General features: G+C 49.9%; 1 protein-coding gene across 3 annotated transcripts in view; it reads right to left on the bottom strand.

The window, feature by feature from the left end:
* The window catches only part of C4_2H8orf48 (chromosome 4_2 C8orf48 homolog), a 283223-nt gene that overhangs the window by 139960 nt on the left and 115691 nt on the right, over positions 1–27572 (bottom strand). For all 3 annotated transcript variants that reach the window (XM_078640112.1, XM_078640114.1, XM_078640113.1), the window contains one exon: positions 13402–13625. In XM_078640112.1, coding sequence (XP_078496238.1) covers positions 13402–13625 — 224 coding nt within the window. The remainder of the gene's footprint in view (positions 1–13401; positions 13626–27572) is intronic.

Below are 27572 nucleotides of genomic sequence, written 5' to 3'. Positions count from 1 at the left end.
ACTTCTAGTATGACACTGGGTCTGCTGTATTGAATCTTAAAAAGTATGCACATTTCTGTGCGAATGAGGCAGAACTACCTTTATTTTTTATTTTTGCAGATTTATACAGTGAGAACTTGACCCGAAGGTACTTGAGCGCTTTACGTGAGCACCAGTTACGTTACACAAGGACACATTTATTTTTTTGTAGGCACGGGGAGATTAAGTGATTTGCCCAGAATCACAGAATGTGGGGCCGACCCCGAGGCTCAAACCTTGGTATCCCAGCTCCAAAGTCGGCAGTCTAGCCATGAGACCACATCCTCTCCCCTTTAGGTGGTGTTGGGCAACATTCCCATTGGTGGTAAGTGTTTACAATGCGTGGAACACTAGCTCTGTGAAAAAAGTGAGGACCATAATGCTGGTCCGATAGCATGTTTAGTTACGTAATCAGGTGTATCTTCATACAATTCCCTGTAAGAACATGCAGCCGATTGATCTAAATCTGAAAGCATAGTATTTACAGTCTCAATGTCCCAATCATCAGAGTGTATGCAGGGTAATGAAGTCATTCATTGAAATTTTTAACACGTGTGGAATTTTCAAATGTTCAGTGGGACCAAATACATCATTCTGAAACCCTATCCCAAACTATACAATCCATTACTGGAGTTGCTGAAATGTTCACTAGGGATAGGTCTCTCTGTATACGCTGTGATGACGTATGTGGTTTAAAGACCAAGTTCACAGGTTGTAGTGCAGAGCGTTGTGGGTGGTAATGTCCATTCAGTAGTAGGAAAAAGACAGTTACTATGCCAATCCAAGTTAACAGGAAAAAGATCCCAAATGCAAACCAAAGATGCAACCAAGGGTACACTAAGTAGCGCCAAGAAACCACCTGGTAGTAGAGCGCTTAATAAATCCCTTTCAACTTCAACTAAGTAAGTCTTTTACAGCCAGAGATAAAATTGTCAAAATTGTTATTTTTGGGAAATAGGTGGCGTTTGCTCAGGTTCACTTGGATGTGAAGAAAAGTCAAAGTTGATGAAGTAGCCAGACGCAGGTCGATCTATCTTTGGGAGCTCAGCAATGTTTGTAGAACTGGCAGTTCCTTCTTGTGAAGACACCTAAAGTTCATTGTTGGGCTGAATCGCAATTTGCGTTTCAGTAGTATTTGAGTGGTTCTGTTTCAACAGGTGTAATTTGTAATCCGTTATTGGCTACTACGGCATCTTGCATAGAGGAGTCTTGTAACGTTATTAATATCTCCATCTGAACTTCCTGTATAGTAGGGAGAGGAGATCTGTGGGTACTCAGGACTCCACGGGGCCAGCTGTTGAGAATCGGCCACAGTGTGGTTTGATCAGATCAATGAAGATAAATCTTTTTTCTTTGCGGCCGGCAAGAGGTGGAAGAAGTACTGTTCTTGTTCCTTGGACAGCCAGGACAGGTACAGGTGTTTTGTAAGATGGCTCAAACTCCTTGTTCACAATCTTTTCTCTGACCAGGTCCCCAATCTTTGGGACCTAGACAGGTCGTGCCGGAACCGGTTTCACTTCCCCAGTGGCAGTGCGTTTTACTTGGACGTTGCTTTGTAATGCCCGGAATTCATTGAGTTTCTGTAAAACAGCCAAATGATCATTCAATTCAAATTGTTTTACATCCACCACTGTGCTGGCACTATTGAGGTCACGTACTCACATTCTTGTCCCAAACAGGATCTCATAGGGGGTACGTCCTCCCAAGGATTTTTTTGGCATATTATTCAGTGCTCTCTAGACCCCGTATAGGTTATTGACCTAACTACTGCACGCACCTAATACCCTTGCTGTTAAGGATTGCTTTAGGACCCGTTTTTTTCCTCTCCACCACCGAATTACCCTCGAGATGGTAGGGGGAGGAGTACCACATGGCCACGCCCATACTTTCATTGGCTTCCTTGTAAGCCCGAGAGCTAAACGCAGGGCCACGGTCTGAATTTAATGTGCCAATAGCGTATGTCCCGATGAAGACTCACAAATAGTTTATAACAGTCCGAGAATCAGAGAGCGGAGGCCAAACCCATAGAAATCTAGAGCATGAATCCACTGCCACCAATATGTACTTGTAAGACCCGTCTGAATTTAAGTAGCCGCAGTGGTCCAAATAGACACATGCGAGAAGTCTGTCTGAAATAAGTACGGGTGTTGTGGTGGCCGTGCTACAGTGGAACCTTTCATCTGCTGACAGATGTCGCACTTTAAGACATAAGCCTTTGTTTAGACAAACTTGGCCACCAGAATCGCCGCTTTAGTAACAAAACTCAAGCAGCGACTACTGCATGTGCAGAGCCCAGGCCCTTGTGTGCCGCTGAAATTAAACCTAATATGCGATCTGTGTTTGGTATAACTCTACCCCCTACTCCTGGATTTCAGCATACGGTGTGTTTTGCGCATCTAATTTATAGGAATATTTGAGTCAAAAGCCTTTCGGAACGGCAGGGGCGTTGACAGCTATCTGTATGTCTCCGTCCATCTTCGTGCTAGAACGAGTGATTGCAGCAACGGTAGCAGTTAGCACTATCGCCTTGGCGGCTTCATCAGCCAGTGAATTCCCTTCAACGTGTACACCAACAGGCGGATGACTCAAAGTGTGAATAACTTGAGCCCGTGGAAGGCATGCTTTCAGCTTTGCCACTTGTTCCCATAACAATTTATGTTTAATTGTGCAACCCTTGGAATCTCTAAACCCATTGTCCCAGTAATGAAGATATTCATTGTAAGACAGCACACAGTAAAACGAATCGCACACCATCAGTGTGAGGAATTTCCGATACGTGTACTGTAGTGCCAAAATCAGGGCTTTCTGCTCTGTCACCTACGCTGTACAATCTCCAAGAGATTGTGTAGCCGTTTTGCTGGGATGGAACTTACCATCCCGCATACGACCCTTCACTATAGGACATGCAACGCTATATTGCTGTTTACTTCCCATAGCAGGCTGAGCGGATCTATCAGTGTAAATGATTTATTCATATTTCTCTAGAGGCAAGATTTTATTCAGGAGAGGGTATTCTTGTTCATACTGCAGGAACGCTTGCGTTTTCAATGTAGAATCGTATCTGTAATCTACATCTGTTGCAGTGAGATAATGAACCCATTGTATCCATCGTGGATGTAGTGCTTTCGCATTTGCAATGCTTGCTTTGCTAACAGCTTCTAAATATGGTACCGGAGTTACAACGGTAATGTGTTTTTCCTGTGCAAGTGTTCTTTCTCTCACTACAGCAGTCTGTACTGCGGTCAGTATTTTTTCTGTTACAGCAAATCGCATTTCAGCATCTGTGTATAAATGTGATTTGTATGCAATTGGAACTGTCTTACCTTCATTGAAAGTGAGGTATGTATATCCTGATAAACCGGGGACGACCCGGATCACCAAGTTTGTAGAATTTACACGTGTGTGCAAGTGTTGAGATGCTATCATGTCAGCCTTAACTGAACGGAGAGTATCTGTATATTGTTGTGTCCAATGATGTGGTGTGAAATCAGGTCCCCTGTTTAGAATCGTTATAGTCATGCGGATGAGATAATGTATGTAAAATGGAATATACATGACAGGGCTATCCTAAAGGATATGGCAATGGAGCCTTAAAGAAAAAGAGCTTTGAAAAGAAACATATGAAAATGTACACAAATCCAAATACATATGGGGACCGGGAGTAGTTGTGATAGATCCCGGGCCACCCAAGACACTCTATTTGTGATGCAAGTATTAAGTCTAAACATAGGGAAGTAATTCATATGTCCTCTTGTCCTATCCACAGAAATGTATTCTGAGATATGTGGTAAAGCCTGAACTGGTCCTAAGGATGGGCATATCTTGTATCTGTTTTATATACAGTGGTGGTGACATAGAAATGTGGACTTACAAGGGCCAAAGTGAGAAGGGACACTTCCCTACATGTAGTCAAATAGACCACGTGTTGTCGAGGGAAAGGTGTTTGAGATTACTTGCTTGTTGTCATTCAGGCCCTGGTTGTCTGTCTTTAAGCGAAATGCGCAGTGTTGTTCATATTTCTAGAAGAGCCCTGCTCATGTCTTCGTTTTAGTTTCTCAATAACATATCATTTAATATTGTCTGCAGTGTGTTTTTGGTGTCTGAAATGTCCTTGTGACCTTTGTTATCTCTCATGCACCTTATCATGCTTCTGTGATCCTTGGTTGTAGCTTCCTTGTGGTCATGCCCACGAATAGTAGGTTGCACGGGCATTTCAGGATATAGATGACGTGACTAGAATTGCAGTTTGTGACAATTTTCAGTACCCAAGGGTTTATCATTCCAAGATCCACTGTTGTGCACTTTTTTTGTGAACTGGCAATCTCTGCAGTCGCCACAAGTTAGGTGGCCCGTGGGGGTGGGAATGTTTCATAGTGTTTGTTCCATTGCAGTCTAAGGAACTGTTCAATAGGAAGTCCTTACCTCGGGTACCATAGGAATGGGAGTGTTGGACAGGCCGCATGATCGGGCTGTCCCCCCTCCCCGCAATGGGACCCGGACCCTGGCTCTCCCTGAATCCCCAACCAGAGCCCCCGGCGACCACCCGAAGTACCCTGCAATCCCTCCACCACAAGACACCAGCTCCGGACCCAGCTGGCCCGGGTCACCATCCACACCCCGGCCTCGGCCCAGCCGCCATTTTGGGTACTACAGCACGAGGCCGCGTGGCCTCAACTCGACCCTAACCCTGGGCCCGGCCGGCCCCGACATCGAGGCACCAAACTCCGCCCAGGAGGCAGAGTGACCACTTGGCGAGTCAATGGGAGAAGGAATCGTCAACGGCTCTCCTCCGCCAGGTGTCGATCACCCCGGGCCGCCCTGGGCGCTGGCTCCACCCCCCGGCTGGGTGTCTGGACTCCCTCATCCCGGACCTCCCGGCCCCCAGGCGCGAGGGTCCGGACATCAAAGGGGACCAGACCTATAACTGGGGCAGGGCCAGACCAGGAAGCAGTTGTATCCTGGAGTCGAGAGACCCGAGAAGAACTCATCCGTGACTGGCCTGCTGGCGCTGCCGCGGCCCTCTGCCTCGTGAAACCATCGTCTTGGCCTGCTGGCGCTGCCGCGGCCCTCTGCCTCGTGAAACCATCGTCTTGGCCTGCTGGCGCTGCCGCGGCCCTCTGCCTCGTGAAACCATCGTCTTGGCCTGCTGGCGCTGCCGCGGCCCTCTGCCTCGTGAAACCATCGTCTTGGCCTGCTGGCGCTGCCGCGGCCCGACTCACAGACTCTCCAGCTCGAGGATTGTGAGCTCGCCTCTTGCCACCCCCTGTACCGACCCGGTACCAAGACTGTCCCGCTACCCCCTTTTCCCCTACAGAGACTAGAAGTGAGAGGCCCCTCGGGCCCGAGATATCCTGTATCGCTAATATCCTTGCCTTACGAACCTTATATAAAGTATTGAACTCGACCTGGTGTGGTGCCTATTTGTGGGGAGGGAGGTGACTTGTCTGTACGATCGCCGGAGACGGTCCTCCTCGGGGACCTCTCCCTCAGTATTCGGCCGACCCTCAGAGTCCCCGTCTAACATTGGTGGCCAGCGACGGGATCCGAACCTACGCATAATCGTACAGAAAGTCACTCGCCCCACGACACACAACCACCATGACAACAGAGAGCGGAACAACGGAAAAATTCCAGATGGAAAAATTGGAAGACTACAACCACCGAGAACTGAAGCAGTATTGCATAGAACTTGGCCTTCCAACCACCGGTCTGAGCACAAAGGAAGACTTCAAACGGGCCCTAGAAGCTTGGGCAGAAACGGGTACGGCCGTACCCCGAACACGAACAACCGAGACGAGCCCCGCACCAACTGAAGAAAGAAGAGCGGGCCTCTCCCTGGAAGAGATCCGAGAAAGAGAAAAAAGCAGACTCCACGAATTAGAACTAGCCCGACTTCGCTTGGATGGAGAACTCAAGCTGGCAGAACAAAAAATAACGCTGGAACACTTACGGCTCCGAGAGGAGCGAGAAGAGAAGCAAAAACAGAGAGAGCTAGAGGAAAAGAAACTAGCGTACGAACATGAGCGCAATCTCAAGGAACTGGAAATCCAGAAACAGAATAAAGAACTCGGGTTCCCGAACGACCGACCCTGCCTGCCTCTACCGAGCCCAAGGTTCACATCCCCAAAGATGTCATCCGGGAATACCACAAGAACGATGATATACAGCAGTGGTTTAAAGCCTATGAGGTGGCCATGACCTCCCACCGGATTCCACGGAGCGACTGGGGAGCCGGATTATGGGGGAGGTTTGTCAACGAAGGGCGGGACGCCCTGCTGCAACTCCCGGACCATCTGATGACATCCTACGACCACATGAAGGCCGCCCTCCTCACTCGATACGGGCTCACACCCGAGATGTACCGCCAGCGGTTCCGCGACTGCAAACGGATTCCGGGTACGACCTGGGTGGAGTACGTGAACTTCTTTAGTCGAGCCTTCGAAGGGTGGATCAAGGGCAACAAAGTGACCACCTACGAACAACTTTTTGACCTTATCGTATGGGAGCACCTGTCGAACAACTGCTTCGTGGAACTCCGGCAACACCTCTTGGACAGTAAACTAACCGAACCTCGACAACTCGCCGCCGAAGCCGACCGGTGGGAAAGCACCCGAGTTGGCCGGAACGGACCCAGCGAATCATCCAGACCGTACCCAGGGCCCCATCGCCCCCGAGGAGGAGGAGGAGGAGGAGGAGGCCCGGGTCGGGGGAGAGACCCCGGCCCCTTGTTACCCACAAGCAGCCCCTCGACCCCGGTCGGCCGAGGGAGCCCAGCCATCCGGGCCGGTTTCCGAGCCAACGTTATGTGCCACAGATGCCAGCGACCCGGCCACTACGCCAGTGATCCCAACTGCCCAAAGAATCCGAACACTACCCCCCGCCAGGTCACAGCGGCCGCCCTAGGGGAAGAACTAATCCCGGAAGACCAAGAAGAGTACGAGACCGACCCCTCTGAGTGGGCACCAGCCGCCATGGCGCTGGTCTGCTTGGGGGAGAGAGAGATGATTCCGCGGGCCCCCCTTCCCGCCAACACGCAGAAGTACAGTCAGTGGGTCAACATTAATGGCCGCCGGGCGGAAGCCCTCCGCGACACCGGGGCCAGTGTAACGGCGGTCCGACGCCACCTTGTCACCCCCGACCAAATCCTGCCGAACATTCTTTGCCCTGTCCGATCAGCAGACAATTCCGAAAGTCTATGCCACATGGCCTGCGTCCCCTTCGAGTGGGGAGGAGTAACAGGGATGTTAAAGGTAACGGTCCGCGATGATGCCCCCGTGGATTGCCTCCTAGGAAACGACCTCGAAAGCTCTCCCTGGGCAGCTGTCGAACGGAGGGAACACCTGGGGATGCTCGGCCTCCCCGAATGGGTCTGCGTCACGACCCGGTCCATGACCGCCCGCGCGGTCCCCAGTCTAAAAGAGCCCGAGTGGCCGGAACCTCCTCCCGCGCTCATCCCCGAGGAGGCCACCCCAGAAGCCAGTCCCTCGACCCAAACAGCAGAAGGATCAGACCAGCTTCGGGACGTCCCTGACCTGGCACAATGGCGTCAGGAGGGAGGCCCCACTCAGGAACAATTCCGGGCCGAACAGAAAACATGTCCCTCTCTCGAAGGACTCCGGCAGCAAGCCCTGGCCCAGAGCACAGGGGATACCTCGGGGGCCCACTGGATCTACTGGGACCAAGACCTGCTCTACAGCGAGCAGAAAATTGCAGAACTAGGAGCCAGTCGGGTACTGGTGGTGCCCCTTCGCTTCCGAGACTTTCTCCTGAACTTAGCCCACGATGTCCCCCTTGCCGGACACCTGGGACAGGATAAAACCTACGACCGCCTGGTGACCCATTTTTTCTGGCCCCAAATGCGAAAGGATGTCACCAACCACTGCAGGGCCTGCCCCACCTGCCAGGCTAGCGGAAAAAGTGGCCGAAAAATCAAAGCACCTTTACAACCCTTTCCTGTCGTCACCACCCCGTTCGAACGAGTGGGAATAGACATTGTGGGGCCCCTCGACCCCCGAACAGCCCAAGGACACCGGTTCATCCTGGTCCTAGTAGACCACGCCACCCGCTATCCCGAGGCCATCCCTCTTCGGACTGTGACGGCCCCCGTGGTGGGCCGAGCCCTGATGGGGATCTTCTCCCGGGTGGGATTCCCCCGGGAGGTCGTCAGCGACAGGGGCACGAACTTTATCTCCCGATATATGAAGTCTCTCTGGCAACAATGCAGGGTCACCTACAAATTCACGACCCCCTATCACCCGCAAGGAAACGGACTGGTCGAGAGGTTCAACCGCACCCTCAAGGGAATGATTATGGGCCTAGAGGAACCCCTTCGACGCCAGTGGGACGTGCTACTTCCATGCCTCCTGTTTGCCTATCGGGAGGTCCCGCAGAAATCCCTCGGCTTCAGCCCATTTGAACTCCTGTACGGGCACCCCGTCCGGGGCCCCCTCAGCCTAGTCAAGGAAGGTTGGGAGCAGCCTCCCCAGAAAACTCCCCCGGACATCTACAGGTATCTCCTGGCTCTCCGCAACCAGACCCGGCGGTTCCGAGAAACCGCCAAAGCCAATCTCGAGGCCAGTCAGGAGGACATGAAGAGATGGTACGATCAGCACGCATCCTCCATTGAGTTCGAACCGGGACAACGGGTCTGGGTGATGTCCCCGGTTGAACCCTGTGCACTCCAAGACAAATGGTCCGGACCCTTCAAGGTGATCGAGCGCAAGGGGCCCGTCACCTATTTAATCGACATGGAGACTGCCCGGAACCCTCTACGGGTCCTCCATGCCAACAGGCTCAAACCCCATTTTGTGCGATCCGAACTCAGCCTCCTGATGGCTACCGATAACGGGACGGAAGAAGACTCCAAACCCCTTCCGGACTTACTGAGGACCCTCGAGCGGGATGGCTCAGTGGAAGGGGTCCAGCTCTCCGAGGCCCTGTCCCCGGAGCAACGCCAAGACTGCCAAGCCCTCCTGAGGCGGTTCGCCTCCCTGTTCTCCCTCACACCCGGAGTCACCCCCTGGTGCCTTCATGATGTGGACACCGGGGACAGCCCTCCTATTCGACACCGGGCGTACCGCGTACCAGACTGGGTGCGCGCCTGCATCCAGACCGAGGTGTCCAAAATGCTGACCCTAGGAGTGGTCGAAACCTCAGACAGCCCCTGGGCAAGCCCAGTCGTCCTGGTTCCCAAGGCGGCCGCCCCGGGCGTTGCCCCTGAGCTCCGGTTCTGCGTGGACTATCGGGGGCTGAATGCAGTTACCAGGACCGACGCTCACCCCATCCCCCGGGCAGATGAGCTAATTGACCGGATGGGGGCCGCCCGCTACCTGAGCCTCTTCGACCTAACAGCGGGCTACTGGCAGATCGCCCTCACCCCTAGGGCCCAAGAACGTTCCGCCTTCTCTACCCCGGACGGGCACTACCACTTTAAAGTAATGCCCTTCGGCATGAAAAACGCTCCGGCAACGTTCCAACGGCTGGTGAACCAGGTACTGGCGGGCCTGGAAGACTTCAGCGCCGCCTACCTGGACGACATTGCTGTGTACAGCCACCAGTGGACCGACCACCTCCGCCACCTGCGGGAGGTTCTACACGCCCTCCAGCAAGCCGGGCTCACCATCAAGGCCAGCAAGTGCCAGGTTGGCCAAGGGTCCGTGACCTACCTGGGACACCAAGTGGGAAGCGGGCTGGTGGCCCCTCTCCAGCTCAAGATTGCTGCCATCCAGGCCTGGCAACCCCCTACGACCCAAACAGAGGTCCGGGCCTTCCTGGGGCTCACCGGATACTACCGGCGGTTCGTGAAGGACTATGGCAGCATCGTGGGGCCCCTCACAGAGCTCACCTCCAAGAAAAGCCCCAAAACAGTCAACTGGACCCCGGACTGCCAATCGGCCTTCGACAAATTAAAGACCGCCATGTGCACGGCCCCCGTGCTCCAGGCTCCCGACTACAGCCGGGGATTCATTGTGCAGACGGACGCCTCCGATCATGGTGTGGGGGCCGTCCTCTCCCAACTCAACCCCGAAGGGGTCGACCAACACGTGGCCTTCATCAGCCGACGCCTACTGCCCCGAGAACAGCGCTGGAGCACCATTGAGAGGGAGGCCTTCGCCGTAGTCTGGGCACTCAAGAAGCTCCGGCCCTACCTCTTCGGCACCCACTTCCGGGTGCAAACAGACCACCGACCCCTGCAATGGCTGATGCAAATGCGGGGAGAGAACCCGAAGCTGTTGCGCTGGTCCATCTCCCTGCAGGGGATGGACTTCACGGTGGAACATCGTCCAGGCCAGGACCACGCCAACGCCGACGGCCTGTCACGCTTTTTCCGCCTCAGCGAGGAGAGTCCCCAGGAAGATGGCTGACTCTCCCCGCCTTCAGCTGGGGGGGACGCATGTTGGACAGGCCGCATGGTCGGGCTGTCCCCCCTCCCCGCAACGGGACCCGGACCCTGGCTCTCCCTGAATCCCCAACCAGAGCCCCCGGCGACCACCCGAAGTGCCCTGCAATCCCTCCACCACAAGACACCAGCTCCGGACCCAGCTGGCCCGGGTCACCATCCACACCCCGGCCTCGGCCCAGCCGCCATTTTGGGTACTACAGCACGAGGCCGCGTGGCCTCAACTCGACCCTAACCCTGGGCCCGGCCAGCCCCGACATCGAGGCACCAACCTCCGCCCAGGAGGCAGAGTGACCACTTGGCGAGTCAATGGGAGAAGGAATCGTCAACGGCTCTCCTCCGCCAGGTGTCGATCACCCCGGGCCGCCCTGGGCGCTGGCTCCACCCCCCGGCTGGGTGTCTGGACTCCCTCATCCCGGACCTCCCGGCCCCCAGGCGCGAGGGTCCGGACATCAAAGGGGACCAGACCTATAACTGGGGCAGGGCCAGACCAGGAAGCAGTTGTATCCTGGAGTCGAGAGACCCGAGAAGAACTCATCCGTGACTGGCCTGCTGGCGCTGCCGCGGCCCCCTGCCTCGTGAAACCATCGTCTTGGCCTGCTGGCGCTGCCGCGGCCCTCTGCCTCGTGAAACCATCGTCTTGGCCTGCTGGCGCTGCCGCGGCCCTCTGCCTCGTGAAACCATCGTCTTGGCCTGCTGGCGCTGCCGCGGCCCTCTGCCTCGTGAAACCATTGTCCTGGCCTGCTGGCGCTGCCGCGGCCCACTGCCTCGTGAAACCATCGTCTTGGCCTGCTGGCGCTGCCGCGGCCCGACTCACAGACTCTCCAGCTCGAGGATTGTGAGCTCGCCTCTTGCCACCCCCTGTACCGACCCGGTACCAAGACTGTCCCGCTACCCCCTTTTCCCCTACAGAGACTAGAAGTGAGAGGCCCCTCGGGCCCGAGATATCCTGTATCGCTAATATCCTTGCCTTACGAACCTTATATAAAGTATTGAACTCGACCTGGTGTGGTGCCTATTTGTGGGGAGGGAGGTGACTTGTCTGTACGATCGCCGGAGACGGTCCTCCTCGGGGACCTCTCCCTCAGTATTCGGCCGACCCTCAGAGTCCCCGTCTAACAGGGAGGTACTGGTTTTCTCATTCCGAAATTACTGGCAGCTTTGACACATGAAGTCAGCTGCCAGTGATTAGGCTCACCTCTTTAAATAAGCGGACATTATGCACGCTTCCTATCCTAACAGACAGCTGTTGGTAGGGGACGGACAGGACCTAAGCGGGCATTTCTCCTTGATGAAGTAAGTTTTGTCTGTTTTTAAAATCCCCCACAACATTGTGGCTGTATTTTCTTGTGGATTTAGCAAGGTCATAGCCAAAACTTCTGTCGTGGGAACTGGTACCTCGACACACCTGATTTACTTTTGAACCTATTTCTGTGTTTTTTTGCAACATTCTTTCAGTGTGTGACTATTGGAGGTGCCCCCCCTCAACCACCTCAATAGGCCATGAGGCAAACAACCGTAGTGACTAGGTAAAGTTGCACAGGCATACGCTAAAGAAGTACGTGTTCCTTCCTTTTTTTCACGTGTGTCTTGGTCACTTGTGTGAGTTTGCTTTTGCCCCACGTGTGCCACTGTGGCAATATGTTTGTAGAAATAAATGTATATATTTGTCTTGTTTTAATTGAAAGCCGCTACTTGCCACATTACCGTACTACACGCTGGGAGTGTGGTCAAGATGATTAGAAAATCTACACCAGAAATATGCCTGATTTTTTCTATGCTATTGCAATATATCCCTTTTTTGTCTCCTTGAATAATGGTATCAAATTTAGATGTTTACCTTCAGAGAGTTAGGTCCACTCTGCTTTTATTAACAAATCACTTAACCCTCACTTTATGTTCGGGCCAGGGAGGCAGAGATTAACCCTGATGAATGCCCGAGAGAATTTAGGCTTTTAGAAAAGGGCAGAAACATGTTGGATGAAGCCAGGCGTATGCAAGGATCATAGTATCTACAACCATACAAACTTTGGAAAGTCTTATGATCAGGACTTGCAGTCTATGCATAACATAGAGGTACCCAACAACTTGCTGGCAGGTACCAGCCAAATCTGTTTCTCCTCTCCACAACCCCTACGCAAAACCATGACATCCTCAGCCCCGTACAGAATATGGCCCCCTATCCTCATCTTGCTCCTTTGCAATGCACTATACCGACATCCGGGGGTTCTGGATGTAAACATGCGGTGGTGGGGAGGTGGATCAAGATACTCTCCGATTCTGCACTACCATTTTTCAAAAACGTCTTAGTCAGAATTATCATTTATTTTTTTCTTTCCATATCAAGTAGCAGTGTCCTCTGATATGTGGGACTTTACCTTGGAGTATTCCTCCTTTCAAATGGAAGCATGCTCACAACGTTGTACACGCTAACACTAATTATTATGCTGTCAACATTTTTTGCCTTCTAACATTAAAATAATAGATTTTTTTATATTTTAGTAAATTTAGGTTGAAATATAACACTTTTTAAATCCAAATCAGGGTTCCAATGTTGGCTAAATATTTAGATTTTGATTTATTTAATTATTTTATATGCAAATCTAATTCAGAATTAGTATATTATTTTCTTTATTCAAATACGATTCTGAAATATGTAATTACGTTTTTACAGTCAAATTTGCTATTTTCTAACTTAATACTTTCAAACAAACTTTCAGAATTTACATATTTCAGACAAAATGTCTCAAACCTTTAGAAGACTACAATGCTTTTCAGACCCCAAAGGACAACAGAGAGGAAATACGCTGATTCAGTGACAAGATTTCTATAGCACAACACTGGCCTCAAAGTCATAGAGATTTAGACATTCATCACTACAAATTTATGCCCAATTCGTACAATGTATTTCTGTTTATGAAACGCCACAGTCCTTTCTTTTGTTTCAATACATCTCTGTATAGCAGCTTCTCTTCTGACTGTACCTGTTTCATCGTCGCCATGATGTTGTTCAGGTACATCCTGTTCACAAGTGCGCTGGGGGCTGCCGAGTTCACATCACTGGTGGCTGCCTTCCTTGATTGCGTGGTTTTCTTTCTCCTGCAGTCTTGCTTCTTGGATGACGATGAGTGACGGATCTGCCTTATCTTATTGAAGCAAAATGTCTGCAAGGCATCCCGGCCTTCATCAGCGGCCTCCTCACCGGCCCCTGTGGGCAGAGCATCAACAATTTAATCAAATGAAATATCCGGGCACTTTAGTAGCATTGGCGTGCAGCCTACTGAGCAATCTGTTAATAGAGAATACAAGAATCAATGCAACTTCCAAGGTACTGTTCATGCATTTATATAGAACAGGTTTTTGTATCCGCTTTCATGGGGCATACAGAAGTATTAGTGGGAGCTGGGCAGGAAATTCAGAGCCTGACCCCCCTTACTGTTCATTAATCTTCATGGCAGGTTGTCAGTCTAGCGCCAGCCTAAGAGTTCCGTTTTAAGGCGTTTCTTGAATCTCTGGTGTTGGCTACAGGGACCATATTATTCCATAGTCTTGAATTCAGAAGTCCAAGGGTCCTGCCTCCATGTTTCAGCGTTCTGAACCTTGGCTGTTGACTCAGACTAAAGGTGGCTGATTGAAGAGCTCTTGACAGGGTATAGGGGGCCACCAGTTTAGTAACCACACTTTTGTACAAAAAGGCTTAGTGAATCATGCGACAAGGTGCAATTTCATGATGTTTGCAAGTATCAGACAAGAGCTTTGTGATATAGCCTGGGGCATGTAGATAAAAGTGTATTAGAACTGTTAGATAATTATGGTGAGCAAGGGGGAACCATGGAATGCTAAATCTAGAATGTGCATCCTACAAAGGGGCAGTTTGAATATGTATCTTGAGGTGGATTGGACGTTCCTCTTTATCTGATGTAACTTTGCATAGATAAAATATTTAGCTTTTATTTAAAACCAATACGAGAGAGTTGTATCCTTTCCACATCAGCGACGAGTTGGAACAACCTACTGTGCAGTGCTGAATTGGAGCAGCTTTGTATGCAGAAGATAAAGAGTGGCTTCAACGGAGTTGTGGAAGTGCTGGAGGGATGTCTCAACGCCTGTTTTGGAAAGTGAACGTGGACATTAAGACTGGCATGTACTTTTGTTTGTACTTATAAAAGAGGTCTGGGGCCCAGGCCCTGGGGGTGTAGTGCGAATAACAACCCAAGCTCAAGGCGCTGGTGAGGAGGCAGCGCATGCAGAGGAGCGAGCATCTTGGAATACGCCTCCTCTTGCGGGTCGGTGCGCATGCTTAGGAGCGAGCGTGGAACAAGCACCGTCACAGATCTGTTGCGTCACGACGCATGTGTGACTAACCGGAGTGCACCTTCGTTGCTCAGCACTCTACGCAGATGTGTTTCCCGGCAGTCTGATTGTCACGTTGCACGCTGACTTATGCACTTCCTTCTGGAGCAAGGTTGATGTGTTACCAGGGCATACATGCCAACATTTCAACTTCGATAAGAGGGAGAAATATGCGTGGGTGCAAAGACCTGAATAGCGCGTAACACGAAGCGGGTCAGGCGTAACACAAAATGGATCGCAGGAGTAACTGGGAGAGATGTTTTTTTACCATCTTCAAGAAATAACTTCTGTTTTATAGAAATAGGTCATACATACACCTGTAAGTAGAATGTAGCATGCTCTCTTCCAGGAAGAGAGTCATATGTATTAATTTCATCAATGCATGAAAAGTCTGCTGAAAGTACACTACCATCCATTACACAGGAGACAGGCACTGCAGAATGTGTGTGATCACACGTTATACAGAAGACATGCACTGCCAGAAGTGCATTACAACACATTATGCAGCAGGCAGACATTGCCAAAGGTGCACTACCACACATTATGCAGCAGACAGACATTGCCAACAGTGCACTACTACCACACATTATGCAGCAGTCAGTAATGAGGGTAGCATCAGTTCTTTGCATTGGGTTGCTGAAGAGAACCACTACGTCTCCTGGATACTCGGCATTATCTGAGGGGCCCCAGACTGATCTTGTCGGTAGGGATCAACCCACGGACTCTTCTACAAGATGGTCGGAACAGTACCAGTGTTGCGCTGAAACACCCCCAATAAAACCACCTATCCCAGCACAGTAGCATTTCTGTAGTTGATGCCCTTCCGAGCAGGTAGAGTACGCTAGCAGAAGGAAAAACAGTAAAGTCCCGAAGAACTGTTATTTTCTGTAATCAGGGCCAATGTCTTTAGTAACTTTTCTTTTACCGTGTTTTCCGTGATTGAAAGTTTCACCTGCATGCCCCAATGATTGTTTGAGAGGGAATGTTGCGACAGACTGCTTTGGGGCATGGGAAGGAAACAAATGTAGCTGCATCCTTTGTGCATAAGGAGCCCTATTTTTGTAAGGTACAAATGCGCCATTCCCAGTTTATCGCACAATCTGCATATTTAAGAAAAATCTACTCCTCGCTACTACTTTGTTTGTTTGTGCGCAGGTGTGTTCTTTTTGTGCGTTACCCAGGCTGGGGCAAAAAGCACCCACCTGAAGTGCTGTGACTCATCTCTCCGGTGTAATATTCGGAGGTGGTAGACTGGAAGAGCTACCAATGAGTCAACACAATGTTCACACGATCGTTCATTGACGTCAGAGTGACAACCACTGGTAAAATCCTACAAAAAACAGAAACAATACTAGGGCTGTGAACGTGCTACTTGTAATATTTTTCTGTTGGAAACATGGTATTTGTAATATTGTTTATAAGTTTTTTTTATTTCTCTGTTATTACTTAGCTCACATCTTATAATGTATCATTGGCACTTTATGTTAATATAAAGGTTTTTGATTGGTTATCATTATTAGTTTAACTTTGAAAGATGTAAAAAAGAGTTACAATTGTCAGGTTTGTTAACGATGCACCCTCATTTGTGAAGGAGGCCGCAGCCTGCAAGGGGTTAACCAGAGCCGGTACACAGCGGCCTGCCCTCGCCTCCCGTGCAACATCGGAAAACACAGAAACCTCCGCCGTAGCCTTCACACACTTCTCAATTAACAACATGAAGCAGGGGACGCCGCCGAGCCTTTTAGGACTCGGAGGCTGCAGGAAAATACATTTGTTTCTGGAGTTCTGAACCCTGGGCCCGCCCAAGCTCACTTCTATACCAATAGCTTTTGGCCTGGCTCAGGCAAGAATATATTCACAACTACGGGATGTGGGGAGGAAAACAAACGTGGAGAGCCAACGTAACTTTGAGCTCTCCGTTTAGCTCAACTTTGAGTTATATTAAGCACCAGAAGCAGTTCATTGTGTAATTCCTGTGGAATCGGGTTTCTGGATGCTTAAATCGGGAGGCGGGAGACTAGCCTTGAAATCGGTAGTCTCCCTCTTGAATCGGGAGGGTTGGCATGTCTGCCAGGGCACAAGTCCTAAACAAGCAATTGCAATGCAATAGGTCTCGCAGTTACGAGAGTTTAAGCTAATGACATTGCAAATAACAATGCCTTTTATTTTTGTTTTCTTTTTAAAACCCTAAATAAAAGGCATTGTTCTTTACAATGCCAATAGCTTAAACTCACTTAACTACGAGACCTATTGCATTGCAAATGCTTGCTCTATTAAGGCCTTTGGTCTGCTACTGCTCCAGCAACTGTAACAGTTTATCCAGTTTTCCCACACTCAAACGTTCAAAAGGGCTCTGGAATTGGCTATACCCTATAGCTACAGCTCTCTTCATTTTCAGGCCTACCTCTTACAGACACTTTCTTGCAGTAGTGACTGTAAGGGAGTCTGGTTCCACAGAAGCTTAGATGTATTGTGGGTTGTGTAGAAACAACTTAAATACTTTCTCAATTCCAGTATGACTGCTCTATAAAGTTGCTGATTTTGCTTCCCTACTTTGTAGTAAAACCTATGGTAACATAGGTATCAGTTTCTCAAGGCATAAGACTTTACGTTTCTAACAGGTAACAAACCTTTCTGTTCTACGAGTTTTGTAGAATATAAATCTGTATCATTCAGTGGAGAATGCACTTCTATGTGTTGTCAAATCTACGCTTCCTCATCTCTTACTGGTCATTTTCATTCTCACCCCCTAGTGAACGTGGTGGATGATTTTCACCGTCTTAAATATGTAAATCTTTCTGCGCCTTATAATCTAGAAGTAGTTGCTTTACTTTTTCCTTATGCTTTAATATTTCAATAACCACCCCCTTGGTCTTTATGTCTAATGGTTTCTGTGTCATGTGATAGCCCAAGGTTTCCTCAAACAGGTTCTCCCCTCACGAGAATTTGAGAAATAAGGGGGTGTAAAAGAAGTATTTTCAGTATATATTTCAATTGAGCGTATGAAATTTTTTTTAAAGAAGCACATAGACTCAGTTTTGCCGTTCTACCAGCTCTCGGACAGACATTACTCACCCTACACTCAGACAAGTCACCCCTCACTTTAGTTCCAGACGCACATTGCTTTGCTCACACACACTCACACGCATACTGCTCACCCAGCACTCACACATGCAAACCCTTCATCCTGTACTCATACAGTGTACACACACACCCACTGGACTCATTGCTCACTCAGCAGTCATACAGGCACACCGCTTCCCCTGCACTCACACAGGTACAACGCACACCCTGGCCCGTACAGAGTCCCTCACTCTGCACTCTTGAAAGCACATTACTCACACTGCACTCACACAGTATCCCTACTCACACTGCCTTCAAACTCGTGCAAGCTTCTCATTCAATGTCTTGGCATAGGTGCAGGGAAACCAGGACAGTTACTCACTTCAGACGGTAGGAGAGAACAACAAGAGTCTGTCCGTAACCAGCACTCATGCTTTCATTTTGTTTCAGTTCATGAGGGAAGTGTATTAACAACAAAGGGGGACAAGGGGAGGACAATATTTACCGGGGTCCAATGTACGTGTCCTACGAGGCTGTAAACAACAAGATTGTACAAAGTTCCCCAAGGGCAAGGAAGGGTTGGAAGGATAGTAATAATAATGATAATAACAACTCTCTCACTGGGAATGGTGTAGCTGGTATAGAACCATGACAGGGAGAAACGTAATCCCTTATTGGAACTTAGGATGCCTCACACAACTAAAAAGCTGGACGACCGTTGTCATCCTACCTGATGGTTGTCTCGTGTCATCATTGGCCTCCTGCTCCAACGACAGGCTGGCGGTGCAATGCCTGACGGGTAGCACAAATGTGCTACTCTTTTGGTGGAGTTCTTTTGTTCCTGGCCAATGGGTGCATGTGTGTGAGGGACCTGAGAGATAAAGAAGTGAGCGTGAAAAAAGAGTTAAAAAAGGTCAGAAAAGTCCACTTCAATTGCTTTATTCATGTGGCTTACTGCCTTATTAAAATAGTGGAGCGAGGGGTACCGAGGCTGACAAAGTTAGGTGGTTCGGCTCCGTTCAACCCTCACTTGTGATGTGGTCAACATGTTTCATGCCTCACGGCAATTCATCAGGACCTAAAGTGCTCATCGACTTATGAAAGAAGTATTCAAATACAACCTGCGTGGTAGAAGTACCAGTGCAGTGGGGTGTCTGTGTCCTGCGGGGGTTCACGCCCTGTGTGAGAGGGAGAGAAAGGAAGGACTCAGTATCACCTTGCAACCTAAAGGGATTCTAGGTCAAAACGCATGGCAGCAATTGGAGCAGTATGTATCCAATGATTCATGTAAACAGCCCACATTAAGGCACAGTGAGAGAGAATATATAAAGAAAATTGGTAAAAATCCGTGAAAAATCACCGCGAAGGTCACGGGGGGCATATAAAAATTAATAAAAATAAGATTAAGGCTTGTCACACAATGTGTGTCACAGCTAGCCGGAAAGGGAGCCATCAGCACTACACAAGGGGGGTGGTAAGGGGGGAACAAACAGGGGGTATCAAAATACACAATGTTGATTTCTTACCCCTTGGTCTGGGTGGTTGGTCCCCACGGACTGTCCTCGTGGGGCCTGAGCTGTGAGGTAAATACCTGTAAGAGGAAGGAGGGGTGGAGGAATAGGGAGAGAAAGGGAAATGGGCAATGTACCCATGGTTAATGCGTCCTCTAAATATGAGGACCACAAGTGGTATCACCGTGGTGGGTCAGGTTTCACCAACCGAGCTCATGGGGTCCGGCCGGGGGACCCCGGCGTCTCAAGGGACGTAGTCTGGGCCGGACATGCCGCGGGTACAGTTGCCCCACCAGTCCAAATCAGGGGGCGGACAGCCCGACCCTCGGGGCCGATCACAGTCAGTCTGCCCAGGGGGGTAAAACAAGGTGCCCCAGAGGAGATCGCCGTAAGTGTCCCAGCGGAGGGGGCGGGCCCCACCCAAGTCCCGAAGGAGCCTGCAAATGCGGCACCCCCGCAACAGCCAGGACCAGACCAGTCCGTGTGGGTAATTGCCGGGGCACCGGGGCCGACCGGCAACGAGCAGCGCTGGGAATCTCGCCATCGCCGGTGGCTCGGGGATCCCCGTGGAAGAGAGCCCCACCACTTACCTGGGAAGCTCAAGGCAACTGCCGGTAGCACCTACCCTCCCACGGCGGCGAGTTCAAGTCGCAGGACAGCCGCTCGTCAGGTGGGGGTCTCTGTGGTGTCTAAGTACACGGCATCGAGGGCGCCATGGGCGCCATGTATGGGCGTGGCCAAGAGGCGTCACTGGAGATCCAGCCCGGAGCGTAGTGAAGGGCGAGGAAGGACTACGGCAAGGCGTCCATCGGGAGCGCCATAGTGGAGTGGGAAGGGGAGTTCGCCCACTGGGGAGAGAGAGTGTGTCTGGCTCCAGTCAGGAGAGTAGTACAGGGCGAAAGGGGACTAAGACATAGCGTCCAGCGGGAGCGCCATGGTGGAGAAGAAAATTACCCAAGGGGAAGGGTAGGGGAGGGGCGGAGATGTCAGCCCCCGGGGGGGCATACGTGATGTTGTGGGCCAGTGTTGCAACTGCTAGTCTAATGGGATCAAAGAGGGATGTGGGCGCCAAAAATAACAAAGGGCCACATGTGTTACATGGGCGTACGATGAGGGAGGTACTGTAGGGGGGGGAGAGGGGGGGGGGAAAGGGGGGTAGGGGGTGCGCCAAAATAAAGGGGGGGAAAAGCTTCCAAGGAGGAAGGCGTCGCATGAGTAGGTCAAGAGGTGCGTAGAGGACCGTTCAATGAGGGTCATTGTGATACCACTGTCCAAATTGCATGGGCTAATTTGACCGAGTAGGGTTGGATGGGGGAGTCCCCGAAAGGAAGGCAACCAGAGTATCAATGGACAGTTTCGAATAGTGCTGCCTGTGAGGTTGGTTGTGTCAGGGAATGAGGAATCGAGGATGCGAAGGCTGCTGGGCATCCGAGGGGGGGATTAAGGGGATGGTTACAGTTTGTTCAGTCCGGAGAAAACTCTATAATTGTAAATAGAGTGAGGATAGGAGTGTGTAATTACAATTAGCCCCAAAGACAAGAGGGCACCTCTGTCCCACTTATTGATCATGGAGAAATAACATGTGGCAGAGGTGGCTGCAATGGTAATCTGAGCCTGATCTATCTGGCCAGCATATTCCATGGTACGGAATCATTGAGTCATTGTGTGTCTGTCTGTAGACGATGTACCCACCGTTGTTCCATTCTAAACAGTGCTGGTTGCGTGATGGACGGATGACATTCAAGGACAGTCCATTGTATGCTCGCAGCCGGGTGACAGAGGGCTCTGCAATGTTCATAAAGCCGGGTGTGTGACTTCTTGCAGCGGATATTACTGTTGTGTTCCATAATGCGTAATTTAACAACGCGCATCGTCATGCCAATGTAGTGTAGTTTGCATGGGCAAGTGAGCATGTAAACGCATTTGGAGCTGTTACAGTTGGTGTGTTTGTTATAATGCCAGGTGAAGTCGTTGGACAGCATTATTGATTTCCCTTGGGTCGTCTGAGGGCATATCACACATGATCCACACCGGTAGTGGCCAGTAACAGGAGGCAGGCCCCACAGAGTGTTCGGTGGGCGAATGTTAGTTTTCTTCGGTCGGGTATGGATCAAAGTATCCTTAAGATTAGGAGGGAGTCTCTGTTGTTGTTGAGTGCCCTCTTTGCTGATTGCGCGAGCAGTCTTGTCGGGTAACCCCTATCCTGGAGCTTATGTTGTAGGATGGTGGCTTCTTGTTTGTAGTCTGTTGTCGTGGTGCAGTTTCTACGTAACCTCAAAAATTGTCCGAACGGGAGATTGTCCCTCAGGGCCTTGGTGTGATGACTTTTATACAGGAGAAGGCTGTTTCTATCAGTTGCTTTTTTGTAGAGGGTGGTAGTAATCTCTGTCGGCTTTAGTTGGATTGTGAGGTCCAAAAAGGGTACAGATTGTTCAGAGATGGTCCCCGTGAATTTCAAGAAAGGATCTTGGAGATTGAGCCATGTGCAAAATGCCTCGCAACTGGTACCTTTCCAAAAAACCAGAATGTCGTCGATATAACGACGCCAGAGGGTGAGGTTGTCACGGAACGGGTTGTGATCTGATGGGTAGATGTGGAGCTTCTCAAAGGTGGCCATGTAGAGACATGCCAGGCTTGGAGCGAAGGTAGAACCCATCGAGGTACCGCGGATCTGGTGGTAGAGTTGTGATTCGTATTTGAAAAAGTTTTATGTTAAGGCTATGTGGGCAAGTTCCATGATGAAGGAAATCGGGGTAGGAGACGACCATTCTTCCAACCTTAATGTTGACTCTACGGCCTCAAGGGTCGCTTGTTGAGGGATGTTGGTATATAATGCCTCCACGTCTAAGGTGAGGAGGAGGTCCACATCTTCTCTTCCATCCACGTCGTTAATCAGGCGGAGGACGTCCCTGGTGTCTTGAAGGTATGATGGAATTTGTTTCACCAGAGGTTGTAGAAAAGAGTCGGTAAATTGGGACAGTGGCTCCAAGAGTGACCCTATACCTGAGACGATTGGTCTACCAGGGACAGGGGTGGTACCCTTGTGAATCTTCGGAAGGGTATAGAAATAAGGTATGATGGGTTCCGTGGTAACGAGGAAGTCTGCCTCCTTTTTCGTAATCCATTCATTTGTTTCTCCCTCAATTACTAGGCTCATAATGGTGGTGCTCAGCCGTCTGGTTGGATCCTCAGTGAGGGGTCTGTAGTGGGTGTTGTTAGATAGTTGGCGTCTGCATTCGCGATCATAATCTGTGAAGTCTTGGATGACTGTGGCTCCACCCTTATCAGCTTGTTTGATGACAATAGTTTCGTCACTGCCCAAAGTGATGGAAGCTTGTCTCTCTGCATTTGTCAGGTTATGAAATTGCTTGACCTGTGGCTTATGCTTCAAGCTGGCCAAGACCGCTCGTTCGAATGTCAAGACTTCCGGGGGGACCATCCCGTCAGTGGGAGTGAAAGTGGAAGGTTTTCTGAGTCCAGTGTCCTGAGTAGTAGGCTCTGGTTTGTCATCAAAGAAGGCCCGGAGGCGGACCTTTCTGAAAAGTTGTTTGATTTCTATGATCTCTTGGAAGGTATCTGGGGTGGGTGTCGGAACAAATCCAAGGCCCTTCTCCAGGACGTTTTCCTCCGTTGGCGTCAAAATTCTCTTGGACAGATTTACAATCAGGCTCTTCTCCCCCTGGAGGTGACACTCCTGGTTTCCATCGCGGGCTGCGGTGCTGATTGGTCCTGCCATTGGACGCCTTTCTGTCCGCCTCGCCTTCGCCCTCTTCCTCTGCCCCAACCTCTGCCTTGAAAAGGTGGCGGGTTCTGAGGGTAAAATTGCGGCGGGCCTTGTTGAAAGAAGGGGTACTGCCAGGGAGGTATCATATTGGGCGGTCCATGAAAAGGTGGACCTTGTTGGTAACCTTGTTGCCAGTTAGGGTATGGTGGAGCCTGGTTGTTTCTTGCCCGGTAGCCACCGCTGGAATCACTGCTTGCGGAGCCCCGTCTACTGGTATTAGTATCTGAATTATCATCGGAGTAGCTGTTCTTTTTGCCTTTGAAGTCATCCTTTAGATGAGGGTAGATCTTCTCCTTTTCGAATTTTGTAATGTCTTTCTCAAGTTTAGTGGTCTTTTGTTTGAGGAGAAACTCGTGGTGATCTGCCATCTCCTGATTAATCTCAGACAATTTGGTGGTGAAGGCAGCTTTATTATTCTTATTGATAGCACTCTTCAGCGTGGCTTCCAAGGCTGAGATTTTGTCTAGTAAGGCATCAGATAGGCGTTTCGCCGTTTGGGAGATTAGGAACAGGAGATCTTTGGTGCATTTCCACGATACCTGGCACCAATCGACCTTGAATTGTTTGTCACTTAGAAACAATCTGGGAATAATGTTTACGATTAGACCCTGTGGCGCTATATTGCTCCTCAGGTATTCCATCATCATAATACCATGTATGGTAATTCTAATTAGTTCTTTTTTCATTTCAGTTAATAATAGCCAGTCGTCGTTGGACGTGCCAGAGGTGGTGGCAGAGGTGGTGGCAGTGGGGTTAGTCATCACAGGAGGCGCCGCTCTCAATGCTTCGGCTATGGCATCCTCGTCGAAGCTAAGACCTGGTACGTCCTCCATCTTGATGAGGGAAGTGTGCCACTGAGCATCAGCATGTTCCATTTATATGTCAAAATAATCAATGTATATTAATGGAATGGAATTTAATTTACTCTGCATATGTCCGTGAAAACGGCATAGGCTTGTGTAATTGCTGCCTGATGTTTATTTCTCTCTGAAAGTCAACAACATTTTAACTGCTAGCCGGTATTTTGTCGTCTGTTTAAAGAGGCTGCAATGGCACCAGTCCACCAACAGATGTCCCTTGTGAAAGCTGCAAAGGAAACCTGTGCCTCTAGCTGTCCTTTCTTGATGAAGTAAAGCGCTGCAATACCAATTCACAAAAGAACTGAAAACAAAAAAATAAAATACCCTATTGATGTGTGTTCATGACTTAGTCCTACATTACAACACGTGCATGTAAAGGAATACTGTGCTTTCAAGTGCAAAAAATAAATAAAACCATTGCCTTTCAATTTGCAAAAGACCTTGATGTTTTTAAGTATAATCAGACCCTCCAGGATATCGCGATTTCGCGATTTGCCGCGAAATCGGCACTTTCGTAAAAATGCCGCGATTTTTACAAAAGTGCCCGCGAAATTGGCACTTTTGTTGAAATCGCGGCATTTTTACAAAAGCCCCTATATCCTGGGGGCCCACTTACATTGTTTATTGGGGCGGGCGGGAAGGACACAAAAGAATAACTTTCCGGGCTTAATGGGGCAGCTTAATGTGGCATTAGCAGCTCACTGTGAAGGGCTTTGAAGTGCCCCTCCCGCGCCTGGCTCCCCGCTGGAGACCCTCCCGGTGACTGGGGCGAGGCCCCGCCCTCTCCCCTGGAGCCGAGGGTCAATATGGGAAAGAAAGGCCCTGATGGATGATCAGGGCGAATACTAACTGTGCCCCCCCAGGCGCAGTACAGCCATGTCACCGGCGCGCACACAGTCACGCTAGACCATGTGCTGGTGTGTGTCACGTCGTCACTGTGACCACCTCAACTTTTCTATTTTGCAATAACTTCACACTTGAAGTTATTCTATTTATGTTGTCCTTCATAAAAACTCTCACGCAGACTAATTGCCGGCTCGCACCTCTGAAGATAAGGCCTGGAAAACTGACTGAGGCCTGCGAGACGAGTGCCAGGGCCCCTTCTGGAAACGGGAAGAAAGGGAGGGAAGAGAAGGAGAGGAGAGCTGAGGAGAGCTGAGGAGGGGAGGGGACAGGATGGGAGGGAGGGAGGAGAAGGAGAGAAGAGAGAGAAGAGTAGAGAGAGGAGAATTGAGGGGAGGAGAGGGGAGGAGAGGAGGGTAGTGGGAAGGGTAGAGAAGGGGAGGAGAGTACATGAAGCAAGTGGAGCTAAGGAGAGGAGGGGCGGGCTGGGCTGGGGAGGGTGACCGGCAGAGGAGGAGAGGAGAAGAGGGGTAGGGGATGGGAGAGGAGAGGAAAGGAGGAAGGAAGAGAGAAGGTAGGATGGAAAGGCCAAGTACAGAAAGAAGGGCAGGTTGAGCAGAGAATGAAGGGAGAGATGGAGGTTCAGGAGGTTTTAACAAAAAGTAACCCCTAAACCAGAGCTTTACCACTACATTGTGGACATTCATTTCGTGTAACTGTCAAGCTGTAGGAAAAGGGAATTACTTAAACCCACAATCAAGAGTGTTTCTAGGGAGAAATGCTTACATTAGTATACCTACATAGCTTCATGTTGTTAAATAACGAAAAAAACTAAGATATCTGTGTTTGTTGTAGGAAATATGGCCAAATAAAATGCCGCAAAATTGCCGCTAAATTTCCATATTTGTGCCGCTAAATTTCCATTTTTGTGCCGCTAAATTTGCTAGTCCATGCCGCTATATCCTGGGGGGTCTGTATAATAAACTAAATGACACGCAAGCAAGAGGAGTGCTGCGGCAAACAGGCGTGTGTATTTTAATGTGAAGGTGGTGACACCCGGTTGTGGGTCACTGCCACTTAAGCTTTTATGTACCTGAGTGCTTTGGACATGCTAGTGTCACCTTAACCAAGAGCCAATCTAGGGTATACAAAACATACCAAAGTGGGTTCATTCTTTACCCAGACAGCGACGTACCTCAGGACTGCTGAGTTTTTAAAGGCAAACACATGAACTCTGACCTGCAACCCGTATTCTCCATGACTATGGAAGTGAGTGCCTTCCCAGTGTTTTCTTGTGGTTTGAGAGTCTGCCATTTATCGCAGTATTACCCTTTTACCTGTGTTTGGTACTCTTTTGTAACATGCACACGTCACTTTTCTCTTGTAACACACGGTTTGCTACCTCTTACATTTTGTTTGCTTTCGATACTTGCACAAGTGCCTCCATTGCCTACATAATGTTTGTTCTTGTGTTTGAGTGTCCTCCATTTATTGCAGTATTATACCTCTACTTGTACTTTGTACGCTTTTGTAACCTGCACACGTCACTTTTTCCTCCTGTAATGCACCGTTTGCTACCGCTTGTATTTTGTTTGCTCACGATTGTTACTTTTGCCTTATGTAATGGAACGTTTGCTTTTGTAATTTGTTCACTTGTAATGTTCTTATGTATCAGTTCTGTTCCTATTGTGAAGCGCTCTGAAACCTTTGGGTAAAGTCCGCGCTATATAAAAACGCATAAATAAATAAATACAGCCCGGTTAGTGCTTTGACTGCAGTGCTATTCTTTCTTTTCAGAGGTGTGAGGGCTTAAGAGGGGGATTCTATCGATCTTCCACAAAGTTCCCGTTCGTGTGTCAAGCAAGACACCCACGTTTGAAGTGCAGCACTTGCGCGTCAGTGGGCGCGAGTTGCAAGAGGTCAGTGGAGCCTGACGCCAGCACTGCATAGTGTCAGCATCCGTCTGCACGCTTGCCTCTATGCTCGAGCAATGTACCCAAGTGTCGAGTTGCAGTCAAAAGCTCCGAAAATAACAAGAAACCGCACAAGAAGAAATTGAGGAAACATGGAAATTCGTCACGGTTATAAAAGTTATCAGCCTTATTCATCAACGGGCCGTTTTGCGAGCCCCAAATGGCGATTCATAGTGAATCGCTATAAAGGATTCGCAAAACGGTATTCATGATGGATAGCGAGAAAAAAAAGCGAATCGCACGCGGCCGCAAATACCGTTTCCGATCATCGAAAATCGCATGAAAACCGCTATTTCCGGCAACATCCGTGTCAGAATAGCGATATCGCTAATAGCGAGATCGTCAATAGCGGGACCGCAAAAAGCGCGAGATCGGGAAAACGGGAAGTCGCATTTCGAGCACAGTGATGACATCACAACCAGGAAGCAGCCAGTTCCCACCCCCATTCACCACAGTGAGGCAGACCTCGAGGCAGCAACAGAGACAGCTCCTGCAAGGACACCTGCCAAGTTGGACTACCACCTCCAATACCACTGCAGCAATGGCTGAGGAGGCAGTACCTGGGCCCAGCAACCCCGGGCGCAAGAGGAAACTCAAGTTCTCGGAACAAGAGTTGGAGCACCTAATTGAAGGGGTGGTGGAGAACCACTCCAAACTTTTCGGGAAAGACTCAAGGAGGGTGCCCGAGCAGGAGAGGCGCAGGATCTGGCTCAGGATAGCGGCCGCAGTGAACTCTGTGGGTGTGGCCGACAGGTCACTGGATGACCT

Source organism: Lissotriton helveticus, chromosome 4_2 (genome assembly GCF_964261635.1).
Source record: "Lissotriton helveticus chromosome 4_2, aLisHel1.1, whole genome shotgun sequence".
NCBI classification, from domain to species: Eukaryota; Metazoa; Chordata; class Amphibia; order Caudata; family Salamandridae; genus Lissotriton; species Lissotriton helveticus.
This window is presented reverse-complemented; position numbering and strand designations above follow the sequence as displayed.